At 39.1% G+C, this 24420-nt stretch overlaps 1 protein-coding gene across 1 annotated transcript in view; it reads left to right on the forward strand.

Moving 5' to 3' along the window:
* The window catches only part of npr1a (natriuretic peptide receptor 1a), a 103471-nt gene that overhangs the window by 73566 nt on the left and 5485 nt on the right, over positions 1-24420 (forward strand). The window contains exons 6-16 of the mRNA XM_053490098.1: positions 4818-4912; positions 4995-5130; positions 6620-6704; positions 11282-11402; positions 12890-12964; positions 13157-13234; positions 13353-13457; positions 13735-13806; positions 17165-17324; positions 20129-20284; positions 22016-22184. Coding sequence (XP_053346073.1) covers positions 4818-4912; positions 4995-5130; positions 6620-6704; positions 11282-11402; positions 12890-12964; positions 13157-13234; positions 13353-13457; positions 13735-13806; positions 17165-17324; positions 20129-20284; positions 22016-22184 — 1252 coding nt within the window. The remainder of the gene's footprint in view (positions 1-4817; positions 4913-4994; positions 5131-6619; positions 6705-11281; positions 11403-12889; positions 12965-13156; positions 13235-13352; positions 13458-13734; positions 13807-17164; positions 17325-20128; positions 20285-22015; positions 22185-24420) is intronic.

Here is a 24420-nt window from a genome sequence, read left to right on the forward strand (position 1 = left end):
TCTCCATGTCATAATGCATTATAAAATACAACACTGGTTTAAATTAAATTACACATCGCTCAATTGACCAAACCACTTGGGGGTATATAAACATAATCAGTGATGGGATGGTGTGTGGCGGCCTGGCATTGAGCGAAGTTAGTGTTACCACTCTAAAGCCTGGTGACCTGCAATGGCTGACATATCGCCCAGGGGGTATTTCCACCTCACGCCCAGTTGTTCCTGGGATATTCCACAGATCAACCATAACCCTGACCAGAAAAAAACTTTTCAAAGGTGAATGATCTTTTGAAGGGGACGTTGGAACAAGGGCTTGCTCTGTCCCTTTTCAAATGTCAATTTTATACTGCGGTAACTGCAGGAATGGCAAGTTTGTGTGATGCATCTACAGTACGTGTTTTGTTGTATTGGTTATTTTAGTACTTAGATATACAAGAGTCCTGTGATAGAGCAAAAGACCCGTTTCTAGCAAAAGTATCAAATATAGCCATCTCACTCACTGATCGCCTATACCGTTTTATCTTGCATACAGGGTTGCTGGGGCCTGGAGACTATTCCATCCTGGACAGGGTGCCAAACCATCTCAGGGCACACACATAGATACACTCTCATTTACATACTATGGGCAATTTGGGAATGCCATTTGACCTAATCGGTACGTCGTTCGACTATGGGAGGAAACCGGAGTACCCAGTGGAAACCCATCAAGCATGGAAAGAACATGCAAACTCCATGCACACAGACCCGAGATGGAAATGGAACCCAGAATCTGTAGATAAAAAGCTGGTCTCTGAGAGCTGAAATCATCAGCAGAGTGACCTACTGTACACGTCACCTTAAACCTGTTTTCCAGTGAAACGGTCCAAAACCATTGGCGATGGATGTGGTGGTCCATGCCTGACCCTCACACCCCCACCGCCAGCACCTCATGACGTCTCTGTCAATTTCCCCTTAACCACATAAAAAGTAAAAGTATTTAAACTTATGTTTGCCTGACTTTCCTATTTATATAAACCTATCCTGATAAAAATAAATGCTATGACCTAATATTTTTAGAGGAGTAGTGTGAGTTTATCCTTTAACAACCCCATGATTATGACTATGATTAATGTCATGTTGCCTTAATTCGACAGTTCTACTGCAGACGAAATGGGATTGAAGACGCCAAACTGTGTTTTTATGTTTGTGCAACTGTCCAATTTACTTTATTCAATCTCTGTTCCAGAAAAAAATAGTTTGTGCATAGTTTAGAGTCACTTTCTTCACTCCCTTGTGAAGTTGATTGAGAGGCTGTTCGCTGATTAATTTGTATTAAATTGTCCAGGGGAACGTATCAAAATTGCTGGCTGTAGTCCAGACAGCTCGGAGTGAATGGAATGTTGACGTCCAATACTTTAACGGTTGAAGTCTATCCAAAGAGGAGTGAGTTTGAGTGAGGTTGTGCTGGGATATCCATACTCGTGGAATGCCCCAAACTTGTCCAATCGCATAACTTATAATCGTTGTCGTATAGACTTGGGGCATGAGGCAGGTTACATCCTGGAAGCCGAAGTACCTGGAGGAAACCCACCAAGCATGGAGAGAACAAGCCAATCCACGCACACAGCCCCGAGGCTGTATCGAACCTGGACCCTGGAGATGCATGGCCACTACACCACCATGTTGTCTAAGACCTAACTTATGTACTTTAAAACAAATGAGCCTGTCACACATCTGAACAAAGGCTGTTCTTGGCTAGCATCCCCTAAACCAGTTTCCCAGTAGTTCCAACATCCCTGTCAAAAATGCTTTTTGAAATGCTTGGCTTGTAGCCTCATGCTTTAATTAGAATTACCCAAATGAATACACTACTTCAACTTTCGCTTACCCTTTGTATATTTGCTATTTTAATACACGCAACACAAAATTCCTAATTCAAAATGACAACTCGAATGTGTATAAAGGCAAAAGGATTTCAGATCTGCCATTATGTTCATATCCCCAGTGAGCTGAGCTTGGACTGAGAGAACTAACTCGCACCCATTCCCACACCCCAGCAAACTCCTTCTGTCCTTCTAATGCCTGGCATGTTAGCCACAATGCCCCTTTGCTGACATTCCCATGTTGCTGTTTCCCACTGCTGTGATTGTACAGGCTCTATATATTGTGCGTTCGATGTTGTTCATAGAGAGCGGAGATATTCCCGCTGCTGTCTTCGTTTTATAAGACCCAGTGCCAGTATTTAATACCTATAAAGTTCCATTATGTAACCACTTAAGTAACCTTAACATTCTTTTAACATTCTGCTTGGGTGAACGTTTTGAACGAGTTGGATAATTATGCTTCAGTTTAAGCATGATATTGATTGAGGTCAGTTTATTGTATCTTGGATTATTGTATCTTGCTGTTTTTTTTTTTTAATATACGAAATTCTTGCAATATTCTTGGTTATTAGATCAGTGTATACAGTATGTAACATATGGGTAAATTTGTGCATTGGATACAATATGTATGCACAGGATGGCACGATGGTTTACTGTCACCTTGCATTCCAGGATCCGGGTTCGATTCCCGGCCAGGTTCGAATCGCGTCTCTGTGTACATGGAGTTTGCATGTTCTCCCCATGCTTGGTGGGTTTCCTCCAGGTACTCCAGTTTTCTCCCACAGTCCAAAGATATGCAGATTAGGCTAATAGCCATTCCAAAATTGCCTTTAGTGTGTAAATGAATGTGTGAGTGTATGTATGTGTGTGTGCCCTGCGATGGATTGGCACCCTGTCCAGGCTGTACCCCGTCTCATGCCCTAAGTCTCCTGGGATAGTCTCAAGGTCCTATTTACAGTAAAGTGGAATAGATGATGAGTGAGATGTGCACACAGTAGAATTGAGCAGCACCTCAAACTTTTAGTTTCAACACTTAAAAGCCTGTGGATTATAGACAGCGACCCAAGAGACCCCAATTTTAAGGGCACAAAGGTCTGATTGTTGAGTTTCCCTTTTAAAGATTAAATTTGCCTCGTATTTTATACTCCTCTTGCCAATTCCCCACACGATAACTAACACTTTTCCACCATAAAACAGCGGCTAACGTGCTATCTTCGACACTCATGAAGATATCCAAACGTTATTTGAACTGCTTCTCATGATGTCCACTTTCTTCCCCGCACATAAGCTTACGAATTCCCACGATTGAGATTGCAGATTAGCGGCTGCGTGTGTTACAGTATGTGCGGATCCGCGAGTGTTCAGAGTGAAAGCACTGAGATTGATGGGAGCTTTGAGCGTGTCAGTCTCACCCTCAGCTTTGCTCCTTTGGGAATTCGTGTACCACGCTGTATATTAATATAACCAAATCAGCAGCGAGCACCAGGCTGGCGCTGGAGATGGGCTTCGCTGTTGTGTTTCCAGTCCAGTGCTAATTAGTGTCAGCGGCGTGTTACGAAAACTGTGGTTTCCATGGCTTTCAATAAAAAAATAAATAAATATATATAAAAAAAAAAACCTCCTTGTTTCTTTGCTCTTTGGGGTGACTCAGGATTTTCCATTCTTCTGCATTTCAGAATAATCTTGGAGCTCTATGGAACCGTTTTAATTAAAGCTGTCACCTATTTTTTATTTATTTATTTATCTTTGTACGAGGAGAACGAATCTGAATGCTGAGCGGCCGTCAGGGTTTTAGTTGAATGTCCACCAAACAGCTCTAATCAGTGACGCAGCGGAAAGATGAAGACGCCGCCGGCTCTTTGTTTTAATCCCAGTAATGTGTTATGCCTTCTACAGTCCTGTTTTAATAAAAGAGGCGTGGCCTATCTAAGAAAGTTTCGCTCTGTGGCCTCACACCTCCAGGTTCCTGGTTCGATTCCCACTATGGGGTCTGTGTGCATGGAGTTTGTATGTTCTTTCATGTGCTAAGTGGGTTTCCTCCTGGTACTCCGGTTTCCTCCTACACTCCAAAGACTAGGCTAATAGGCATTCCCAGATTGCCTGTAGTGTGTGTGTGTGTGTGTGTGTGTGTGCGATGGATTGGCACCCTGTCCAGTGTGTTTGGTCCAGTATGACCAAAGTCTCCTTAGATAGGCTCCATGCTCCATGCTCCAGATGGTGAATGAACAGCCATGGAAGCCTCTAGTGGGCAGTGAAGGTACTGCAGACGGCCTGCGAGGGTTCTATTACTGTATAACAAACTATATTTATATTATTATTTTCACTTTTGTAATAACTTACCGCGAGATAATCTTTCTGATTAAGTACTTACATTTAAAACGTATCCAGATCTAATAAAACAAAGCCTTATGATCAAAAAACAAAACAAAACATGATGTTCTTAATTTATCGTCGTCTCATGTGTGTGTGTGTGATGAAAGGTTTGGGTGGGCCGCAGAAGAGGTAAAAAAAACACATTTAAAATCGGGCTGCAACCTTGTTAAGTTCGGGAATGGCTGAACATAAATCATTAATCCATTCGCACACACTCCTACTCTCTAAAAGGGTTCACCGCCTGGGCTTCAGCGTATTTCTATTTACGGACAGATGAGAGGAAAATTCTGCCTTGGCAAAAAGCAGCTCCAGTGCCACCTGTTGCTACGTTAAACTGGCTCCGTTCCCCGCGCAGGCCGTGTGTGTTTGCGCTCTCCATATCGCGAGCGTATGTGTTCCGTATGGAAGTGCAGAGGAAGAGCAAGTGTGTGTGTTTCGAAGCGCAAGACCCCTGTTAGTGCTTGTGTTGTGCAGTACAAATCCCAGCACTACCCAGCTGCCTCTGCTCCAGACATGTTCCTTTGCGTTCCATTTCTGCCATATTCGTACTGTACACCGATCATTTTCTTTATTTCCTATTAGGCGTCACTGGCCTGGTCAAGATGGACAAAGACGGCAACCGAGAAATAGATTTTGCCCTGTGGGACATGACCGACACCGACTCTGGGGTTTATCAGGTATCTTCATTTTAAACCTTTCCTGGATATCGTGTTTTTAAGTTTGGAGTTTTGTGTGACCCTCGTGTTGTGTTTGCCGCAGATCGTGTCAGAGTATAACAGCAGTCAGAAGCAGATGATTCCTAAGCCGGGGCTGAAGGTGCACTGGCTGAAAGGCGTTCCTCCTCCTGACATCCCAGTGTGCGGCTTCAAGAACGACAATCCTTCCTGTCTGGCCAGTAAGCAGCGCTAGAGCTCCTCCTTCACTGCACAATCCTTATGATGATGATAGTATTTAGGTGTATTAATCAAGGAAAATACATTTTGTCCCTTTACTGTATGTCATATGAAGAATTATGACCTAGACTGATGATGAGGATGATGATGATGATGATGATGATGATGATTATTATTGCAACACCAATGGATCTGTCTCTATATTGATTAATTAAATGTTAAATGAAATTTAGTTCACTAATTAGACAAATGTAATATACACTTACAGTGGGGGCCAAAAGTATTAAGACAACATAGTGTACATTATTATACAGTAGTTCTCCCTGTACACAAAACGGGTGATGCCACTAATTAGTTCTCGCCTATCAGACTGAAAAGTCGTGCTAATTTTAACCACCCAGTTTAAGTCAATAAACAGAACAAATATGTAGCAGGAATTTTACCTTAGTCACCTCGCACCTCCAGGGTACGGGTTCGATTCCCACCTCAGGTCTATGTGGATGAATGGAGTTTGCATGTTCTCCCCGTACTTGGTGGCTTTCCTCCGGTACTCTTGTACAGTCCAAAGACCTGCAGATTCGGAACGGCACCCTATTTAGTGTGCCGCCTCGTACCCTAGGTCGCCTGGGAAGAAGTGGAAAGAGTAGTAAACTTTTGTACTCAAGTACAAGTACTGTTACTTTAGTGAAATTTTACTGAAGTACATGTAAAGGTACCAGACTAAAAATCTACCCAAGTAAAAGTACAAAGTAGCTCATTAAAAATTTACTCGGAGTAAAAGTTACAGAGTTGCTTCTTTTAACAGTGTTGGTGGGATGTGGGAAATAAATAAAAAATAAAAAGCAATCGAGCAGGCATGGCGACATCAGAGTTCATGAATAGGTTTATTTTATTATTTTTATTCATAGTTTTTTTTTTTCTTCACGCTAAATACCGATTGTTGTTTGGCAGTTTTATTCCACCAAATAAGAAATTATTCTTGTTATCCAGGTTCTCATCATTCTGAAATTGTCAGAATGTCATTAAACATTGAATTTCACTTTTGTCCCAATACTTTTGGCCAGCACTGTACACTCTTAAATATAACGGTCCTAGAAAAGACCTAAATGATAGAATAATAGAAAAAGAAAACAATGTTTGGTCTTCTAAAGAACCTTCTGATTGATGTTCTGATGTTAACTTGTTTGTTGATGCTACAGAGAACTTTAAAAAAAAAAAACATTCTTTTTATCTTGGCACCATCAAAAAAGTTCTTAAAGAGTCATGAACTAAAAGTGTTTCTAGGGAACCGAGATGTGGCCGTGGTGAGATGTCTGTTTAACCGGACATTAAAGAAAGAACTCTGATTCCATTATCCAGTGTAAGACCACATGGTGCTGTTGGAACTGTTGATCAGTTCCCTATAAAGAGATGTTCTGACAGTAGTTTGTCTGTGAAGTTTCTACAGACATATGTGTACATATTTAAACCTTTTTCTGTCCTTGATTTCAGGAACGGTCACGATGCATCAGATGATCTCGATAGTGGTGTGCTTCATCTTCATCATCATCGTCACCGTCACGGTCTTCGTGTACAGGTCAGTTAAACACAGTGCTCGCAGCTTCTAATATTCTCTCTCCACTTTGACCCCTCATTTATCCTCATTATCACTCCCTTGTCTTTCTCTCTGTTTTACTTCGTCTCCGGTGATTGTCCATTTTTTTTCTTTCTTTCTTTTTCACCGCATTGACATCCAAACCATTCAAACACCGTTAGTCTTCTCTCACGTGCTTCCTAATTCTAAAAAAAAAAAAAAAAAAGGAAAAAGAAAAGAAAAAGAAAAGATGTCCTTTGTTTTGTTTTGTTTTTTATCTCCTTCCTCTTCCATTTCCTCTCCGTATTGTTGAGGTTATTTTCAGTCTGACAAGCAAAAATGTACCGGACTCGTCTTAAAAAAAGAAAAAAGAAAAAAAAACATGCACCTTTTATAGATTTAATACATTTGTACTTTATTTACATGAACATGTAATGCTTCCTAATAGACGAAATTAAAAATCAAGCGATAAATTGATTATATAGCGTACTGTAGATAGGCAGCACACCTTGTTCACATCCAATCTCTTTTTTTTCTGTTTTTTTGTTTCAGAGTGTTGCAGGAAGGTTTGTGTTGTGTATCTGTAAGCTCGTTAGCGCTTCGACATTTATGATTTCGAAGTGTCGTCCAAGACATAAGGACCTAGGGAGCGATCAGCAGTGGAACCTGTCTGTTCCATAGACTGGAAACGGTGTTCCTGGAAAGTCCAAAACCGTCTGGTGATGTCTGTTTGTGTCGCGCCAAGTTGAAGCGATGGCCCTGTCTCTGCTAGGATCGTCTAGACGGAGCATGATAGTGTGAAGAGAAAAGGCACAATCAAAATGTGATATTTTAATCACAATGCTCTAGTGAGGGGAGGATGGTTATAATTTCCTGTGTATATACAGTATACAACTAAAAGTAATCAGTTTCATTACAGCGTTACTTTCTGATAAAAGTAACTAGTTTGAGTACTTTTTCATTGCGGAATATGAAAGTTCCTTTGTGATTCCTCATGCATGTTGTTTTAGTCAAGACCTTTATAATTATTCTACCATCATCACTCAGTGAAGTTTGGCCCATAATCTGTTAACTACTGACAGCAGGAATGAACAGAGGGGGGGTGGGTTATCTGGGATGGGGGCGGGGCTTGTAGGATGACTTTCACACACACTAACGGAAACACTGCTGTCTGGTTCACGGATTACATAAATTGTCTGAATAACAGATTACATTTTTGAAAATATAACTAAATAACTGAGTAATTAAATGGTGGACCTAACGCGTTAGGTTACTCGTTACATCAAAAAAAAAATACTTTGTTACACCCAACACTGACTATGAATTTGTTATATACTATATATAGTGCAACATGTCCATGATTACAGGAGAATGAAATGGATGAATGAATAGGTGAAATAATATATACACTATATATACGCCAAAATTTTTGACACAAGTTTTGATTTATTTTCTATGTTCTGGAACAATACTGTTCAAAACTAAGAAATTCAAAACACATATGGAATTATGGAATTAAGTAACGACAATCAGTTTAAGACATGAAGGTCAGTTGTTCTGCAATAGTTCTTGCAAGAACAGTAGTGTATTATCAAGCAGATTTGCAAAACCCATCAAGCACCATGATGAAACTGGCCTTCATGAAGACCTTCCCAGGAAAACTTGAGACCAAAAACGTGACTCTGCTTCATCATTGGGGAAGTTCTATAGAGTCACCAGCCTCAGGAATCACTCATTATTGTAACAACAGCACCTCAGATTAGAGCCGTTATGAAGGATTTACAGAGCAGAAGTAGCAGATACTGTACATCTCAATATCAATATCAACTGTTCAGAGGAGATTATGGACATCTGGAGCATTGTTTTATAGTGTAGAAAGAAATAATCATCAGGAACAACAAGGATACATGTAATGGAACATGGATCAGGATAGACGGTGTGTCGAACTTTATTTGAAATATCATGTATGTTGTAGCACAAGTGAAGTAAAGTAACATACAGTATCTTGAACTATGATACTGTCGATACAATTTGTATTCATCTGCACTGATGTTTTTTCTCTCTCTCTCTTTTGAAGTTTTGAATTTGAATGTCTATAAGCTATTTAAGCAATATTGCATGAGCAAAACTTTGTCAAGCACTGTAGCAAATCACAGCCTTGCCGATATTTCATTCCGTACACAATATGGCAAAAAAATGGTCTGTTTTTGCTCTGTTAGTAAACTTATTAGATACTGTAGCTCGTGTTCGTTTATACGTTCCTGTTGAAGCTAACACAGTGCCTTGCCCATGGTCTATGCCTACTTTTGTCTGGTTGTGATAGGAGGTGACTAGAGGTCTGTTATGGATCAGCACCAGACTCCCTCAAACCTTCATGACCCGTAGTGTGACGTCTACCCGCTGTATAGTCGTTCAGGGTGGAGTGACGTGTCTTCCTTTCACTTTGGCTACAGTGTCGGTATTCTTGTATTATGCTTCATAGCTACATCTATGTTTTTTCTGCATTATGAATTGTTAAGATGATATATATATGATAAGTAGTGTTAACTACTCATAACGCTTGCATTACTGTAGAACACCATTAGCGGGGAAACCAAGCAGCTTTGTATTTGTGTAGTGCATCATGATCATGAGCTCTCTACCTAGAACCTGTCAATATTCCTATGGCCGGAAAAATAATAATAATTGGACAATGTACTTGGTATCGGTGACATAATGTGACGTAATGTGTTTTTAAAAATGGTTGTCGTGACACTAAGTCATGTTACTGTAAACATTACTATGAACCTCGTTATCGACGACCCTTCGTGAACTCGCTGTACTGATCAAGTGCTTGTGATTAGACCTGAACTGTCTGAAACTGTTAAGTATCGATTCAAAGATATTAATGTTACATATTAACTGTATTATTTTTCAATAAATCCTGTGCATGAAAAAATGTGAAGTTTACAGCATTTCTTTGATAAATAATATAGACTGGTGAGATTATTGCAAGAGATTACATACTGTAGGACACGAAATGGCACTTTGACCCAAGCTTTACGTGAACTATACAATAATATATAAACAGTATATCCAACTTAGCATAGACGTAAGGAATAAAAAAAATGATATGCGTGATTTCTGTAAGACAATAATCTATCATGGGGTTGCAACATGTTGTAAGAACCCATCACAAAGCAGTTGAAAGCTTTTAACCTTATGAATGAATGACATCACATTATGCTTTATAATCAGTTATAGTTAAGTTTAAAGTTGTAGACCGGGGTACTGAATTTAAACTTATTAATCAAATTTTCTTCAAATCTAAGGTACGAATTTCATGTTTGTGTTCGGTTTCAAATCTCCATACAGTATATGCAGTCACTGTAAAATAAGCAATTTAAATTAGTCAATTTTCAGTAACTAGTGGATAGTTTGAACTTTTATAACCTTGTATTTATGTGAAATACAAACAACCAATCTTTTAGTAAATGAATATGTAAGGACTTTGGTTGCTCTGTCATACCGGGCTCTCAGTTCAGGTATTGTCCCTCACCTGCGTATATATTTGCTCTAACGACCCGTGTTTTGTCTCACAGTGACACTTCACATTTACTGCTTTTTATCAGCGCCAAACTGGTTTTAAACTTCCCACAGGAAAAATAAGCATACATTGATTTGTCTATATAAACCTTTTCTTTTCTTGAAGTAAGCCATGCTGTGTCGAGCTTCTTTATCTGTTTTTTTTCCCACACTCTGTCATATTGTGTTGATTGGCTTTGTTGACTTGCCCAACTCAATGAAAAAAGCACTAGGTTACTGGTATATTCATTATTCTCATCTCGCATCAGGGCCCTGTAGGTCCAGATCCGGACAGCGGTCCAACATTAAGTAGAGCATCAATGTGGAAGACAAATTTCTTCCTGTTCTTACTTCACCTTAGAGGGCTAATGTACTAAGTTACTGATGGGAAGGTTGACGGTTCGAGTCCCAGCTCCACCAGGTCCAAGCCATCGTTGGGCCCTTAAGCACGGCCTTTACGTCTGTCTGCTCCAGGGCTGCTGTCTCATGACTGACCTTGTGCATTAGTGGATATGTGAATATGTGGATATTCTTTTTTTATTCCTTCAAACACAAAAATTCAATCTCGGCCTCAGTCTTGCGAAAACTTTAGAAGAAATATTCGTGACAAAGTTGATATCTGAATGATACACATACAGTACAAGAACTCTCATTAAATCCACTGAGACCTTTAAAACTAAGGAATTCTCCAGTTAGAAGCACTCTCACTAAAACTCAACAGTAATGTTTTAGATTTCATGTTTTGGGAACCATCATGTTCGTCAAAGTGAAGGGTTTTTTTTTTGAGAGTTTTTGGAAGGAGTGGAATTTTCTTAATTTTGCTTATCTTTTGAGGAACTATGAACACGATCAGAATGCCTCAGTACTGTGGGAAAGCCTTCGGTCCATTCGTACACTGCGTCCTTTTATGTTCCATCTCTACCCACTTCTCCATGTGTCTCATAGTGTTTTATGGTCCTTCTTTTCCTTTACATTCACTCGCTCTGTCTCACTCACCCACGCGTTCTGTCCTCCAGAAAGGTGAAGTTGGAGAACGAGTTAGCGGCACAGCTCTGGAGGGTGCACTGGGAGGACATTCAGATTAATAACCTGGAGAAGCCGCTGCGTAGGACATGCAGCAGATTGACACTATCACTGGTGAGGACATTCGTATACGCAGAATCACACACACAGTTCACGTGTCAAAATGTATAATATTATTGAGGCTAGATTTTAAAATGCTATAATGCTTAGATCAGTTTCTTTACTAAGCTTCCTTTTTCTCAGCAAACAAGTTGATTTTTTTATTTATTGTTATTTTTTAATATATATTGGTGTATTAATAATACACGTGTTAAAAATTATATATATATATATATATATATATATATATATTATTATTATTTATTTTTTTTTTTTTTTATTATATATATATATATTTTTTTTTATTATAATTTATTTTATTTTTTTTCCAGGAATTCTTTTTTTTTTTTTTTTTTTACAAAATTTTATTAAAGTTTATACTTGTTTCCTCACATTAAGCCAAATTCCAAACATGAAAAAAGTGGGTTTTATCAGCGTGCTCCAGTTTCCTCCCATAATCCAAATACATGCAGTGGAGCACGTGGAAGAACTTACAAACTCGACCCACACAGACCCGAGACGGGATTCGAACCCTCTTCCCTGCGAGACGACACAAGCTTTAAGGCTTAGCCCTGTCGTCTATATAAAGTATATGATAAATGACATGGAATCGATGTATTTAAGAATCAATGTAATGTTTAAATAGAATAATGACGGGTGGGAATCGGCTACGACTAAATTAGGGAGAATATCATAAAAAATCTCAAGGAAAAATAAGAAGAAGAAGAAAGAAAAGAAATACTTCTTTTATTCCCTTCTGATCATCCGGGGGGCATCCGCTGTACATTCATCATAGACTAGATGCCTCTTGGATGATCGGAAAAGAAAAAGATGGGAAAAATGTTAAGATACTACTACTGTATACATTTGAATCGTAACGAAGAATTGTGGGTTTTTTTTTTTTGTTTTTTTTTTCATTTTACGTCAATTTTCACGTCAAAAGTTCCGCAATAGCGTGTGTCCAAACTCCTGTGAGTACGCCGTACAGTACAGTACATCAGGAACCAACAACAATCTGTAGTCTAATCTTCTTGCTACTAAGCTTTTTGCACTGATTGCTGACACACACACACACACACACACAGCTGGGTGACTCCTTAATGTTTGGGTCAGGCAATCATTGTAAAAATGATTAAAAACAAACAAAGCAGAAATTGGAGCAGGTTTTGTAATATTTCTTGCCTGGAAGCCAAAACTATTTCGAAAAAAATCTCATTTATATATATCTTCTTTTTTTTTTCCCCGAAATGAAAAAGGAATGAACACAATGTAGCTCCACCTAGCCTCCTGGCTAGCTCACTTGCCTCCTTTTCCCAATCACACTCCCACCTGCCATATGGAGGATTTCCAAGCATGTGCTCAGTGTATCAGTGCACATAGTCTCATTATTTAGCCTGTGAAATCACAAGCGAGGCACGGCCGGGGTTACGTAGTGAATAAGGGTTAAAGTACGTGCCAGAGATTCTCAGTGTGTGATTTGTTGCTCAATTTCCTCCCTACAGAGGGGCTCTAATTATGGCTCGCTGCTGACCATGGAGGGAAATGTTCAGATTTATGCCAAGACCTGTTACTACAAGGTACGAGAACTTATTATTTTTTTTCTTTCATTTTCTGGAAATATGAAAGAACACACCAGAGTTCAAGCAAGGTCGTGATCGATAAATCATGGTACGACTGCATGTGATTTTATTTTAGATTAGGACGATATAGAAAGAATAAATATATTTCAGGGAATATATATATATATATTTTTTGCTTTTTCTTTCTAGGGAAACATAACAGCCATCAAGTATATCAACAAGAAGCGCATCGAGCTCACCAGGAAGGTTCTGTTTGAACTTAAACATGTAAGTGCCTCGCCACTTCAATAATGTTATTACATTAATAATGATATAAATAATTTTTTAGATTGTGACGCGGAGAGGCGTGCTGATGTACGATTTATCGTCCCTCCTGTCTTTACAGATGCGCGATGTTCAGAATGAACACCTGACCAGATTCATCGGAGCGTGTATAGATGCGCCAAACATCTGCATTCTTACTGAGTACTGCCCAAGAGGCAGCTTACAGGTCAGCACACACACACACACCACTCCCACCTCGACTTATAAACATCATAAGATATTCCTGTATAACACATGACTGTGGAGAATTTTAATTAAAATTGAAATTGTGTGTGTGTGTGTGTGTGTGTGTGAAGGACCTGCTGTAGTGAAATTGCTTTGGTGTAATGCTTTACTCGAACATCATGAGTCAATCTCATTTAACTTTGACCTTCATATAACCTACTCTGTCAGTAATGATGGGTTCGGCGCTAATTGAAGTGGTGTGTGTGTACATCCTACAGGACCTCATGGAGATTGAGAGTATTACACTGGACTGGATGTTCCGCTATTCTCTAATCAATGACATCGTCAAAGTGAGTTTATTAATCTTCTTTAAACATCCTAAATCTTAAAAAAATCTTTAATCTTATTCTGTATATCGATATACCAATGGACTTGGTATGAGGTGTTATCAAAAAGTTTCGTAACCCACCAACAGAAGGCAGCACAAGTCTGCACGCACAGTCAGAGGGAGCACCGACCTTCATAAGTCAGTGTGCCAAAAGACATCGTCCTGTGTACATTGGGAGCCGTGCAACTGGTGCTATTCTGACCATGTGACACATTTCCACTTCTGTTATTTCACCAAGTTGGACCAAAGAGCGACCATGAAACTGGGCACATCAAAAACATGGTTCAGGAGATGTTTGACATGGTTCAGCAAGTTTACGACGTGAGGTGTTTCACGCACGCTTCAAGAACAGAAGATCATCACTGGAAGACGACAAGAGATCAAAACTTGCTGACCTTCAACAAGCTCAAATGTCAAAATCCATTGTGCATGATGATTGTCGAAGAACCATCCACAACATTGTTGCCATTGTCGGTGTGTCATACGGAACAGTCCAGGCGATCCTCACGTGTGATTTGAACATGCACCGTGCCGCTGCCAAGTTTATCCCCCAAGAACCGTAGATGACCCGTCCTCCATGTCGAGGATCATTACCTGTAATAAAACTTACAGTTACTACGGGTACGACCCTGAGACAAAGCAACAGTCTTCACAATGAAAGAGTCCATCATCTTCACGACCAAAAAAGGCAAGGCAGGTCCGCAGCTCGACCAGGTGCATACTCATAGTCTTTTTCGACATTTGCGACATTGTACATCGAGAATTCGTCCCCGGGGTCAAGGGTCAATAGTGGATTCTACCTCCAGGTTTTTAAGGTCATACGGCGAAAAAAGCTGAGCTAATCTCGAAACTTTTTGATACCACCTCATATCATGGAATAGAGTCCTGATATAACCACTATATCCACACGTCATATTATATGGAAGACTTCATTACTTTACTTAAGTAGAGTTTTCACACACATCTGTATTTTACTTGCGTAACTTTATCTGTGGATACCTTATACTTTTACTCCACTACATCCTACTGCAAATACCTGTACTTCACTCCATTACTCTATAGCATTGTGTTACATACCCACACAGTGGTGTGTAGTTTTTGCAGCAGTAATATTATGACTGTTGTGTGTGATGTACTGTAATTGGGTGATTTGCCTTCCCTTGATGAAATGTTGATTCATGTAGCAGGTGTTTGAAATTCAAACTGGACCGACAAAAGCACAGACTTTTGCCACAGTGAGCAAATACAAGCTCAGTACATTTGATTCTTTAACAAATTTGATAGGTTTCTACTTTTGTACTTTTTTCATAAGTGCAAATGTAAATGCAAATTCTACTTTCACTTGAGTAATATTTCACCTGATTTAGCTCTACTTTTACTCCAGTGCAGGATTTGCGAAGGTAAACAGGATATAAAACATCAGTACACACCATTTATAACCGTCTAAAAGACACACAAAGTTCAAAAGACGAACATAGTTTACATAGGAATTAGAAACAACAGTAGAGGTAATAGCAACAGGAGACATGGAGAAACTCAGGAAACTTGAAAGAAAAGAAACAAAAAGAACAAAACAGGAAACATAGTTTTTAACAATCCTGTGTATATACAGTACTCACAGGGAAATAGATTATACACAATGCTGGACGAATGCCTTTGACCGGTTTTATTAACATTTTGGTGGGACTTTAAGAAATAACCTAAAGTCATGTACTCTAGAATTTTTTTTAGTGAGAAAAAGGTTTCCGGTTTCAGAGAAAAGTCAAGCTCTAACTAGACAAGGCAGATCAGCATCATTCTAATTAGACATACGGTAATAGTAGTGTACCTACACTTAATGCTAACACTATCTAATATGAACTGGAAGACAAATCTACAGTAGACTTACAGTTACTTTGCCTTCAGTTTGTTACATTAACAAGTGCTCTCGCTTTCTCTTTAATAAAACCCTCATTTAGAAAGTGTACACTATTAATCCTAAAATAAAAGGTATATGTAGGGTACAGTATTCAATACAGAACTTACTCTACTTTGTATTGAATTTTACTCAGAAGTGGGAAGTATGAATTTATAAAAGTTTTGAGCTGCATAGTGAAAAAAGAAAGGAAAAGAAATTGTCCAAGTAGATTCCTCCATTAAAGAGTCCTTTTGTCAGCATCAAGTCCGCTAGCTGACATTATGATTTCACAGGATTCCAAACTGTATAATCCGTGTTGTCAATTTAGCTAGCCTATATTAATTACTATATTTAGCTCACTTAAAGTTTGGAAGTGATAATTTCAACTTTTACTGTTGATAGCCGTCGGCCATGTTGATCTGAACCTCTCAACTTTCTGAGTAGGAACTCCTAGTTTACTTTTACTTAAAAAAAAGCTTAAAGCCCAGTTTCCATGATTTTTGTTGCAAAATCAACCGAACATTTCCTTATTTTGACCCCATTCCCGCGGGACGTTCTTCAATATTTCTAGGATGCTGAAGGAACTTCAAGGTCTTTGTCTAAGAGGCATTATGGGAAGACACAGAAAACTTAACAATTCTGTACAGTAAAGACACGAATAATGATTCCAAATGATCATACAAACAATAAACTATCACTGGTCTGTGGAAACATAATGTGGACCATACGGTATATAAATTCTTACCGCTTCGTAGCAAAATTTGCTAACGTTGGAACTGGGTATTAGTCAAGCATGTTTTTATTTTCTTATTTTATTTCAAATTGTGGATAAAACTTCCCCCACCTGTAAGTTTAACGTCTTTGGACAAACGGGATAACAAGATGACAACAAAACAAGTCGAGATACTGATGAGGAACATCAAGGGGAGGCTTCAAACAGTAAGAAAACAGGAAGTAGGAAATGTGCAGAAAGTCCAGGAAGTAGAAACAAAAGGCCTGGCCTTAGTGAAACATTCCACAATATTTATGAGCACATTAGCTAACCCGAGCAAAATCATTTCAAAATCCTGTAATCAAGGACTGTGAGGTGGCCACATGGTCGCAATAAAGCATCATCAATAACTGTAAATGCTAATTATTACTTATTATATTAATAATAGAATAAAATTATTAATTAAAAAAAACATTAGTCATGTAAGATCTTTTATGTAAATTATTCAAATGACTCACGATCGGTGACGTCCAAACGATTTGAGCGTTCATGACAAGACACCGTCAAATGAGCGATCCGGGATATTAAATATTCATAACGAGTGATTAGAGCAGGACTTTTCAGATTCTCTACAATTTGCATGAGTGATAATAATAATAATAATAATAATAATAATAATAATAGAAATAAAGCGATCTTTTCTCTCTGCAGGGAATGTCCTTCCTCCATAACAGTATGATCGTCTCCCACGGCAACCTGAAGTCCTCTAACTGCGTGGTGGACAGTCGCTTCGTTCTGAAGATCACAGACTACGGGCTGGTCAGCTTCCGCAACGAGAGCAACTCTGAGGACACGTACGCTTACTACGCACGTGAGCAAACGCTAAGGAGTTAAACGTTTACATGAGGTGGTGTGCCTGAGCAGGGAAATAATAATAATATAAAAACTGTAGAAAGTAGAAAAGGTGGATTGCAGGTACATGGGTGGAATAAAAGCAAGAGAGATGTGTGTCAAATGTCAATGCAAGTGAATTCTTGAAAATGACCAAAAATAGAAAAATGGCTAATAAGATTTGACTCATCTGATTATTTTTTAAAACTTAAAATAAACAGAATGTTTACTATCTTAAATATTCAGCATTTTTTAGGTCCATACCTAAATTTGAGCAGTTTTGTCCAGATGTTCAGCAGGGATCATTAGGTTTTTTTTGGGGTACGGGTGTGGGAGAAATGAGTCCGCTTTACCGGTTTCAATTATTCAGTCTGGGAGCACAATAATAGAATATTATATGTCTGTCCTGTAAAGCTGTCCTGATGGTGAATAATCCTAATTTTGCAAAATCCTCAACAAAACAGAGTTCACAGTCCAATACAGTGGAAAACAGCTCACTTCCTTAGGCACGGTTATGGTGTTTGGCCACATGATGGCAGTGTGGGTGAAAGGAGACAGAGATTTAGTCAAGTGGATTAGTATACTTTACATTGTATATTCGTGTCAAAGGCGTATAAGACTAATTTTGTTAGACTTAAGAACAAATCAGACTTACGAATGTGCTCCTGAAACTAAACTTGTTCGTTAGTCGGGGACTACCTGTATCTTTCTTTTTTGCCCCTATGTGGGGCAAACATGCACAGATAGAGTATATTTATTCCGACAAGAGTGAAACGATTAGATCCTGTTTACATGGAGGGCCCCAGAGTGGGGTAATCATCTGGAGATCGCAAGTTCGAATCCTTGGTGATGCCAGGAGCCTAGAGAGAACTGATTGGTCGAGCTCCCTCGGGGAGGAGGCACTTAGCGCATTTACATTAATCATAGGCGTCATAGCGCTCTACAGCCAATCACGGGTGTCATAGCGCTTTCCCATGGTGTGTGAGCGAGCATTTGGTAGTTGTAGCTGTAGGGTTTTCCCACTAAATGGATTATTAAAGATTTACAATTTAGAAAATCCATTTCAATTTGGCCAGTGTTCTATCAATTCTTGCTACCATTCACCATAATTTTTTGCTACTTAATTGTTCTGCATGTGCAAAGATCAGCAAGATTGGAAATTAGATTTAATTAGAATCATCAGAATATGCTACCCATTTCTACAATTAATATGTTATAAAAAAAAAAAAATAGATCATGCTCCAGTTATTGTTATAGGACGTTTACTCCTTTAGCAATTTAAATTTTTTTAATACAGTAGTATAATTTAACATTTTTCAGTAGAGTGTCATTTTTTTGACATGGCAAAGCACGGATGGGGTCAGACTGTTCCAACTGAGGTGTTAACATGATGAATTTTTATTCCTTAGGAACTATAATTCCCATTATAAGTGGGAATTATATTTGCATCAGAGTCCATGCAAACTAACCTAAAGCTGCACAATGTCCCCAAATGTCCCAAATTCAACGAAATTCTAAAATGCACTTAAAATAATTAGAATTTACTTCCCACTCAAGTTGTTACACTGATTATGTAATTCACAATTTAAAAAAAAGGCAAATAGAGGCATTTGTACTTAAAGGTCACGGACATTTTTGGACCCTTGCTGAGTATTTTACTCAAACAGCATGATAATGTTTTTATTTCTGTGCTTTAATTTCTAGTCTCCTGACCTTGCTATGATAACTCCCTGCAAAGATCCTGGTGTGTGAAAGGATGATCTGCTTAATTTATTAAACCTTTAGTAAAGTTGTGCATGCTGGTTAGATTGAACAAAAAATTGGGAACTTGTATGTGTATATGTTGATGGACAGCACTCACCTGCTGTTTTCTTGACATATATTTTCTACATACGTTTTCTAGAATAGTTTCTCGCTTGCTATGCGGAAGGCCCAGGTTCGATTCCCAGCCAATTACCCAAAATCCAGCCACTGGATGCAGTGCCAAGTCCCAAGCCTGGTTAAAATGGGAGGGTTGCATCAGGAAGGGTATCTAGTGTAAAACCTGTGCCTAGTTGTTGTGCGGATCAGACGGGTCACTATCGCGACCCCTTCAACCAAAAGACCAACGACGACTTCCTGACACACAATTTTCCTTCACTTTGTATGTTTAATGAAGATAGCTACAGGGTAGTTCAGTGAGTGGTAAAGATGTTGGACTGCTGATCAGAAGGTGATGGGTTCTAACCCCAGCACCACCGAAATGTCTACACGGTTGTGTCTTAATGTGCTTAAAGCCCTTAACCCTTAGGATGTGTTTATTGTAGCGAAACCCAACAGTAAAAGCTAAACTATATGAAAGTATAGTGATTCATGCGATTAATTAATTTTATGATTTTAATCTAATCAATATTACTACGTCTTGTTATGATTATGATTCATTTTGGACACATTCGGCAGCCCGGACGGGATCACATTTTTGTTTGTTAGTTTGTTTTTTAAATCTCTGGATAAATAACAAATCTCTGGCGTAAATGCTTTTGTGAACAGATCTGTTCATATTTGTAATGATGGATGAGACCAAATGTCAATTAGTCAAGATTAAATGTGTAGCTTTTTACAAGTATTAGGAATATCCGAGCTTGTGGGGACATTTGGATGTTTTTGTTTTTTTTTAGTTCTGTTATCAGAACCAAGGTCAGGGTTTTATTTAGGTGTTGTATAGCATTTTCAATTGAATTAGCTGTGTGTGTGTGTGTGTGTGTGTGTGTGTGTGTGTGTGTGTGTGTGTGTGTGTGTGTGTAGGTAAGCTGTGGACAGCTCCAGAGCACCTGCGTGCAGAGGGCAGGCCAGCATGCGGCACTCAGAAGGGAGACGTGTACAGTTTCGGTATCATCCTGCAGGAGCTGGCTCTACTCAAGGGAGTTTTCTACCTGGACGGTCCTACACTCAGCCCTAAAGGTCAGACCCACACACACACACACACACACACACATATGGGTCCTCCTGGGTCGAGGGTTCGATTCCCCCCTCGGGTCTGTATGTGTCCTTGGAGTTTGTGTGTTCCCACTGTGCTTGGAAGGTTCCCTCCGTGTACTCCGGTTTCCTCCTACAGTCTAAAGACATCCAGAGTAGGATAACTGGCATTCCCAAATTGCTCGCGTGGTGGATTGGCACATACAGGATAACGCAGTATAGAAGATGAATGAATGAATGAATAAATCAACACACACACACATAAAGGGGAGACAACAGAACTGTCACACAGTCCAAGGGAACTGTTTCTTCTCTGCATTTAAGAATAAAAAGTGACAGACAGGACAATACATGCTTTACAAAAATGTGTGTGTCCCTGTTCTCATATTCTGACATGCTACTATTAAGAGTTAATAGACAGCTAAATGCCTAGCATGGTCCTTTCTCTTTGTGTAACCTTTGTCTTATCTCACCTCTGCAGTGCCCTGACCCTAGGTGTGTGTGTGTGTGTGTGTGTGTGTGTGTGTGTGTGTGTGTGTGTGCACGCCATTTGCTATTTCATCGCAGCATTGGGTCCATGCCATCAGCGATTGTTCTCGGAAAATTTGCCCAATACACTCTCTCACACACACACACACACACACACGGGTGGTTCAATCACAACGGAAAAGTGACACTTCTGGAACAAAACCAAGCGCTGCATATATGAGAGGCAATAATAACATAACACCAAAGAAAACGTAATGAAAAAAAGGCGGGACAGAAAGAGAGTGCTGGGAAGACGCGAGGTGGAGACGCATTCTGGTGATGAACTGGTTCTCGCCGACAGTCCATGAGGTGAAACAGAGATAAGGACACGGACAATAAACTCCTGCCTCATGTGTCCACTTGAGGCAGCGTTGGGATTTCCTTGCCCGCATGTGCTGTTCTAGTGGAACACATACTGTAGTAGTGGCATGGCAATCGTTCACCAGGCGTTGCCAGGTATTCAAAATCTCTCCGCTCTCTATTCTTCATCCAGATGTGTCCCTTTCATGACACACGCAGTGGATTTGGTGGAATCTCGTTCAAAGCTCATGTGCATCATTTTTCATCATCATGCTCTCTATAATTAACATAATATAATTAAATCAAGGATATTGTTTATGATACAGTAGTCAGGAACCTTTCCTTCACGATCGTGGTAGGACATTGCGTTCAACATTCACTCACTATGGGGAAATTTGCGTACTCCAGTTAGTCTGATCTGCATGTCGTTGGATTGTGGGAGGAAACCGGAGAACCCGGAGGAAACCCATCAAGCACGGGGAGAACCGAGGTGGGATCCGAACCCCAGACATGCAGGGCCACAGCGCTAACCACTAAGCCGCCAAGTTCTTTATTATTTTATTTTAACGTGTGTAGAAACCACCACTTCAACCCTTCACTGCCCCTGGAGCTCATTTAAAGAGACTTATTGCACAAGTGCTTTTATGTAAATGATTTTTTGATGTAAATGAAGTCTCCGTCATCCTGCATGGCTTGATTAAAATTCCAACGTCGAGTCTCAAATTTAAGCACAAAAGGACTAATAGCAAATAATTGTGTCTTTGAATTATACATAATCGTGTCCTAATGGTCTCGAGGACATTATTTCGAGCATGGTTATAGCTGGCCGTGTAATTCAAACTGATTTGTCCCTGTCTCTCACTGTCTCACTTCATGTCTCTCTATCAGCGATCGTGGAGCGGGTGGCAGATGGACGATGGCCGTATCTGCGCCCCCTGCTGTGCACTCAGAGCCACAGTGAAGAGCTGGGTCAGCTGATGCAGCGCTGCTGGGCTGAGGAACCCAGCGACAGGCCTGATTTTAACCAGATCAAAGTGATGCTACGAAAACACAACAGGTAGCCAACACATGTTAGATAAACGTTGAGGTAGCTTAGCAGCAGCATGTAATATTTCGCTTAAAATCAAAGTCTTTTTACTGTATATGGTGTCCTGATTATAAACCACACTCACTTTTTATGCTTAATTGGTACTGAACCTACATTAAACTAGCATGAATTCATCTTTAACTCAAAACCCCTTAAACTGCTAGAATTTATTCATAGATTTTACTTTAGACAGTATTGATATGAGTTCAGTAGTCACAGTACTGACAGAAGTAACAGTAGTGATAGTAGTTCAGTTGTAACAGTAGTGACAATAGTGATCATACTAAGAGTAGTGACAGAAGTAACAGTAGTAACAGTAGTAAAAGCAGTGACAGAAGTAACAGTAGTAGCGGTAGAGATAATATTAAGGGGAGAAACAATGGTAAAAGTAGTAATTATAAGGGAAATAGTGACAAAATTTAACATTAGTGACAGTAGCAACAGGGTAACAATAGTAAGTATAGTAACAGTAGTTCAGTAATAACAGTAATATCGGTAGTGACAATAGTGAAAGTATTGACAGAATTAACAGTAGTAACAGTAGTAGTAGTAGTGAAAATAGTAACAGTAACCACAATTGTGACAATAGTAAAATTATTGACAGTAGTAATGGTAGTGACCATAGTAAAAGTAGTGACAGAATTAACAGTATTGACAGTAGCAATAGTATAACAATAGTGACAATAGGAGCAGCAGAGTAGTGACAGTATTTTAGTAGTAACATTAATGACAATAGTGATAATGTCCGTAGTGAAAGGACTGGCAATAGTTCATTAAAGACAGTAGTGACAGTATTAACAGTAGTAACAGTAGTGATAGTACTAACAGTAGTAACAGTAGTGATAGTGCTGACTATAGTTCATTAGTAACAGTAGTAACAGAAGTGATAGTACTGACTGTAGTAACAGTACTAACAGTAGTAACAGTAGTGATAGTACTAACAGTAGTAACAGAAGTGATAGTACTAACAGTTCATTAGTAACAATAGAAACAGTAGTGATATTACTGACCATGGTTTACTATTAACAGTAGTGATAGTACTGACCTTAGTAACAGTAGTGATAGTACAGGGCCAGGGGTAGCTCAGTGGTTAAGGCATTGGATTTGAGCAAGGCCCTTAACCCTCAACTAGTAATAGTACTGACTGTAGTAACAGTAGTGATAGTACTGACTGTAGTAATAGATAGATAGTAATAAATAGTACTGACTGTAGTAACAGTAGTGAGAGTACTGACTAGTAATTGATAGTAATAGATAGATAGTAATAGATAGTACTGACTGTAGTAACAGAAGTGATAGTACTGATTGTAGTAATAGAAGTGATAGTACTGACTGTAGTAACAGTAGTGATAGTACTGATTGTAGTAATAGAAGTGATAGTACTGCCTGTAGTAACAGTAGTGATACTACTGATTGTAGTTATAGAAGTGATAGTACTAACTGTAGTAACAGTAGTTATAGTAATGATTGTAGTAACAGTAGTGATAGTACTGACTGTAGTAACAGTAGTGATAGTACTGATTGTAGTAATAGAAGTGATAGTACTGACTGTAGTAATAGAAGTGATAGTACTGACTGTAGTAACAGTAGTGATAGTACTGACTGTAGTAATTGATAGTAATAGATAGATAGTAATAGATAGTACTGACTGTAGTAATTGATAGTAATAGATAGATAGTAATAGATAGTACTGACTGTAGTAACAATAGTGATAGTACTGACTGTAGTAACAGAAGTGATAGTACTGACTGTAGTAACAGTAGTGATAGTACTGACTGTAGTAACAGAAGTGATAGTACTGATTGTAGTAACAGTAGTGATTGTACTGACTGTAGTAACAGTAGTGATAGTACTGACTGTAGTAACAGTAGTGATAGTACTGACTGTAGTAACAGAAGTGATAGTACTGACTGTAGTAACAGTAGTGATAGTACTGACTGTAGTAACAGAAGTGATAGTACTGACTGTAGTAACAGTAGTGATAGTACTGGCTGTAGTAACAGAAGTGACAGTACTGATTGTAGTAACAGTAGTGATAGTACTGGCTGTAGTAACAGTAGTGATAGGACTGGCTGTAGTAACAGAAGTGATAGTACTGGCTGTAGTAACAGTAGTGATAGTACTGGCTGTAGTACCAGTAGTGATAGTACTGACTGTAGTAACAGTAGTAATAGTACTGGCTGTAGTAACAGAAGTGATAGTACTG

The sequence above is a fragment of the Clarias gariepinus genome, chromosome 28 (genome assembly GCF_024256425.1).
Source record: "Clarias gariepinus isolate MV-2021 ecotype Netherlands chromosome 28, CGAR_prim_01v2, whole genome shotgun sequence".
NCBI classification, from domain to species: domain Eukaryota; kingdom Metazoa; phylum Chordata; class Actinopteri; order Siluriformes; family Clariidae; genus Clarias; species Clarias gariepinus.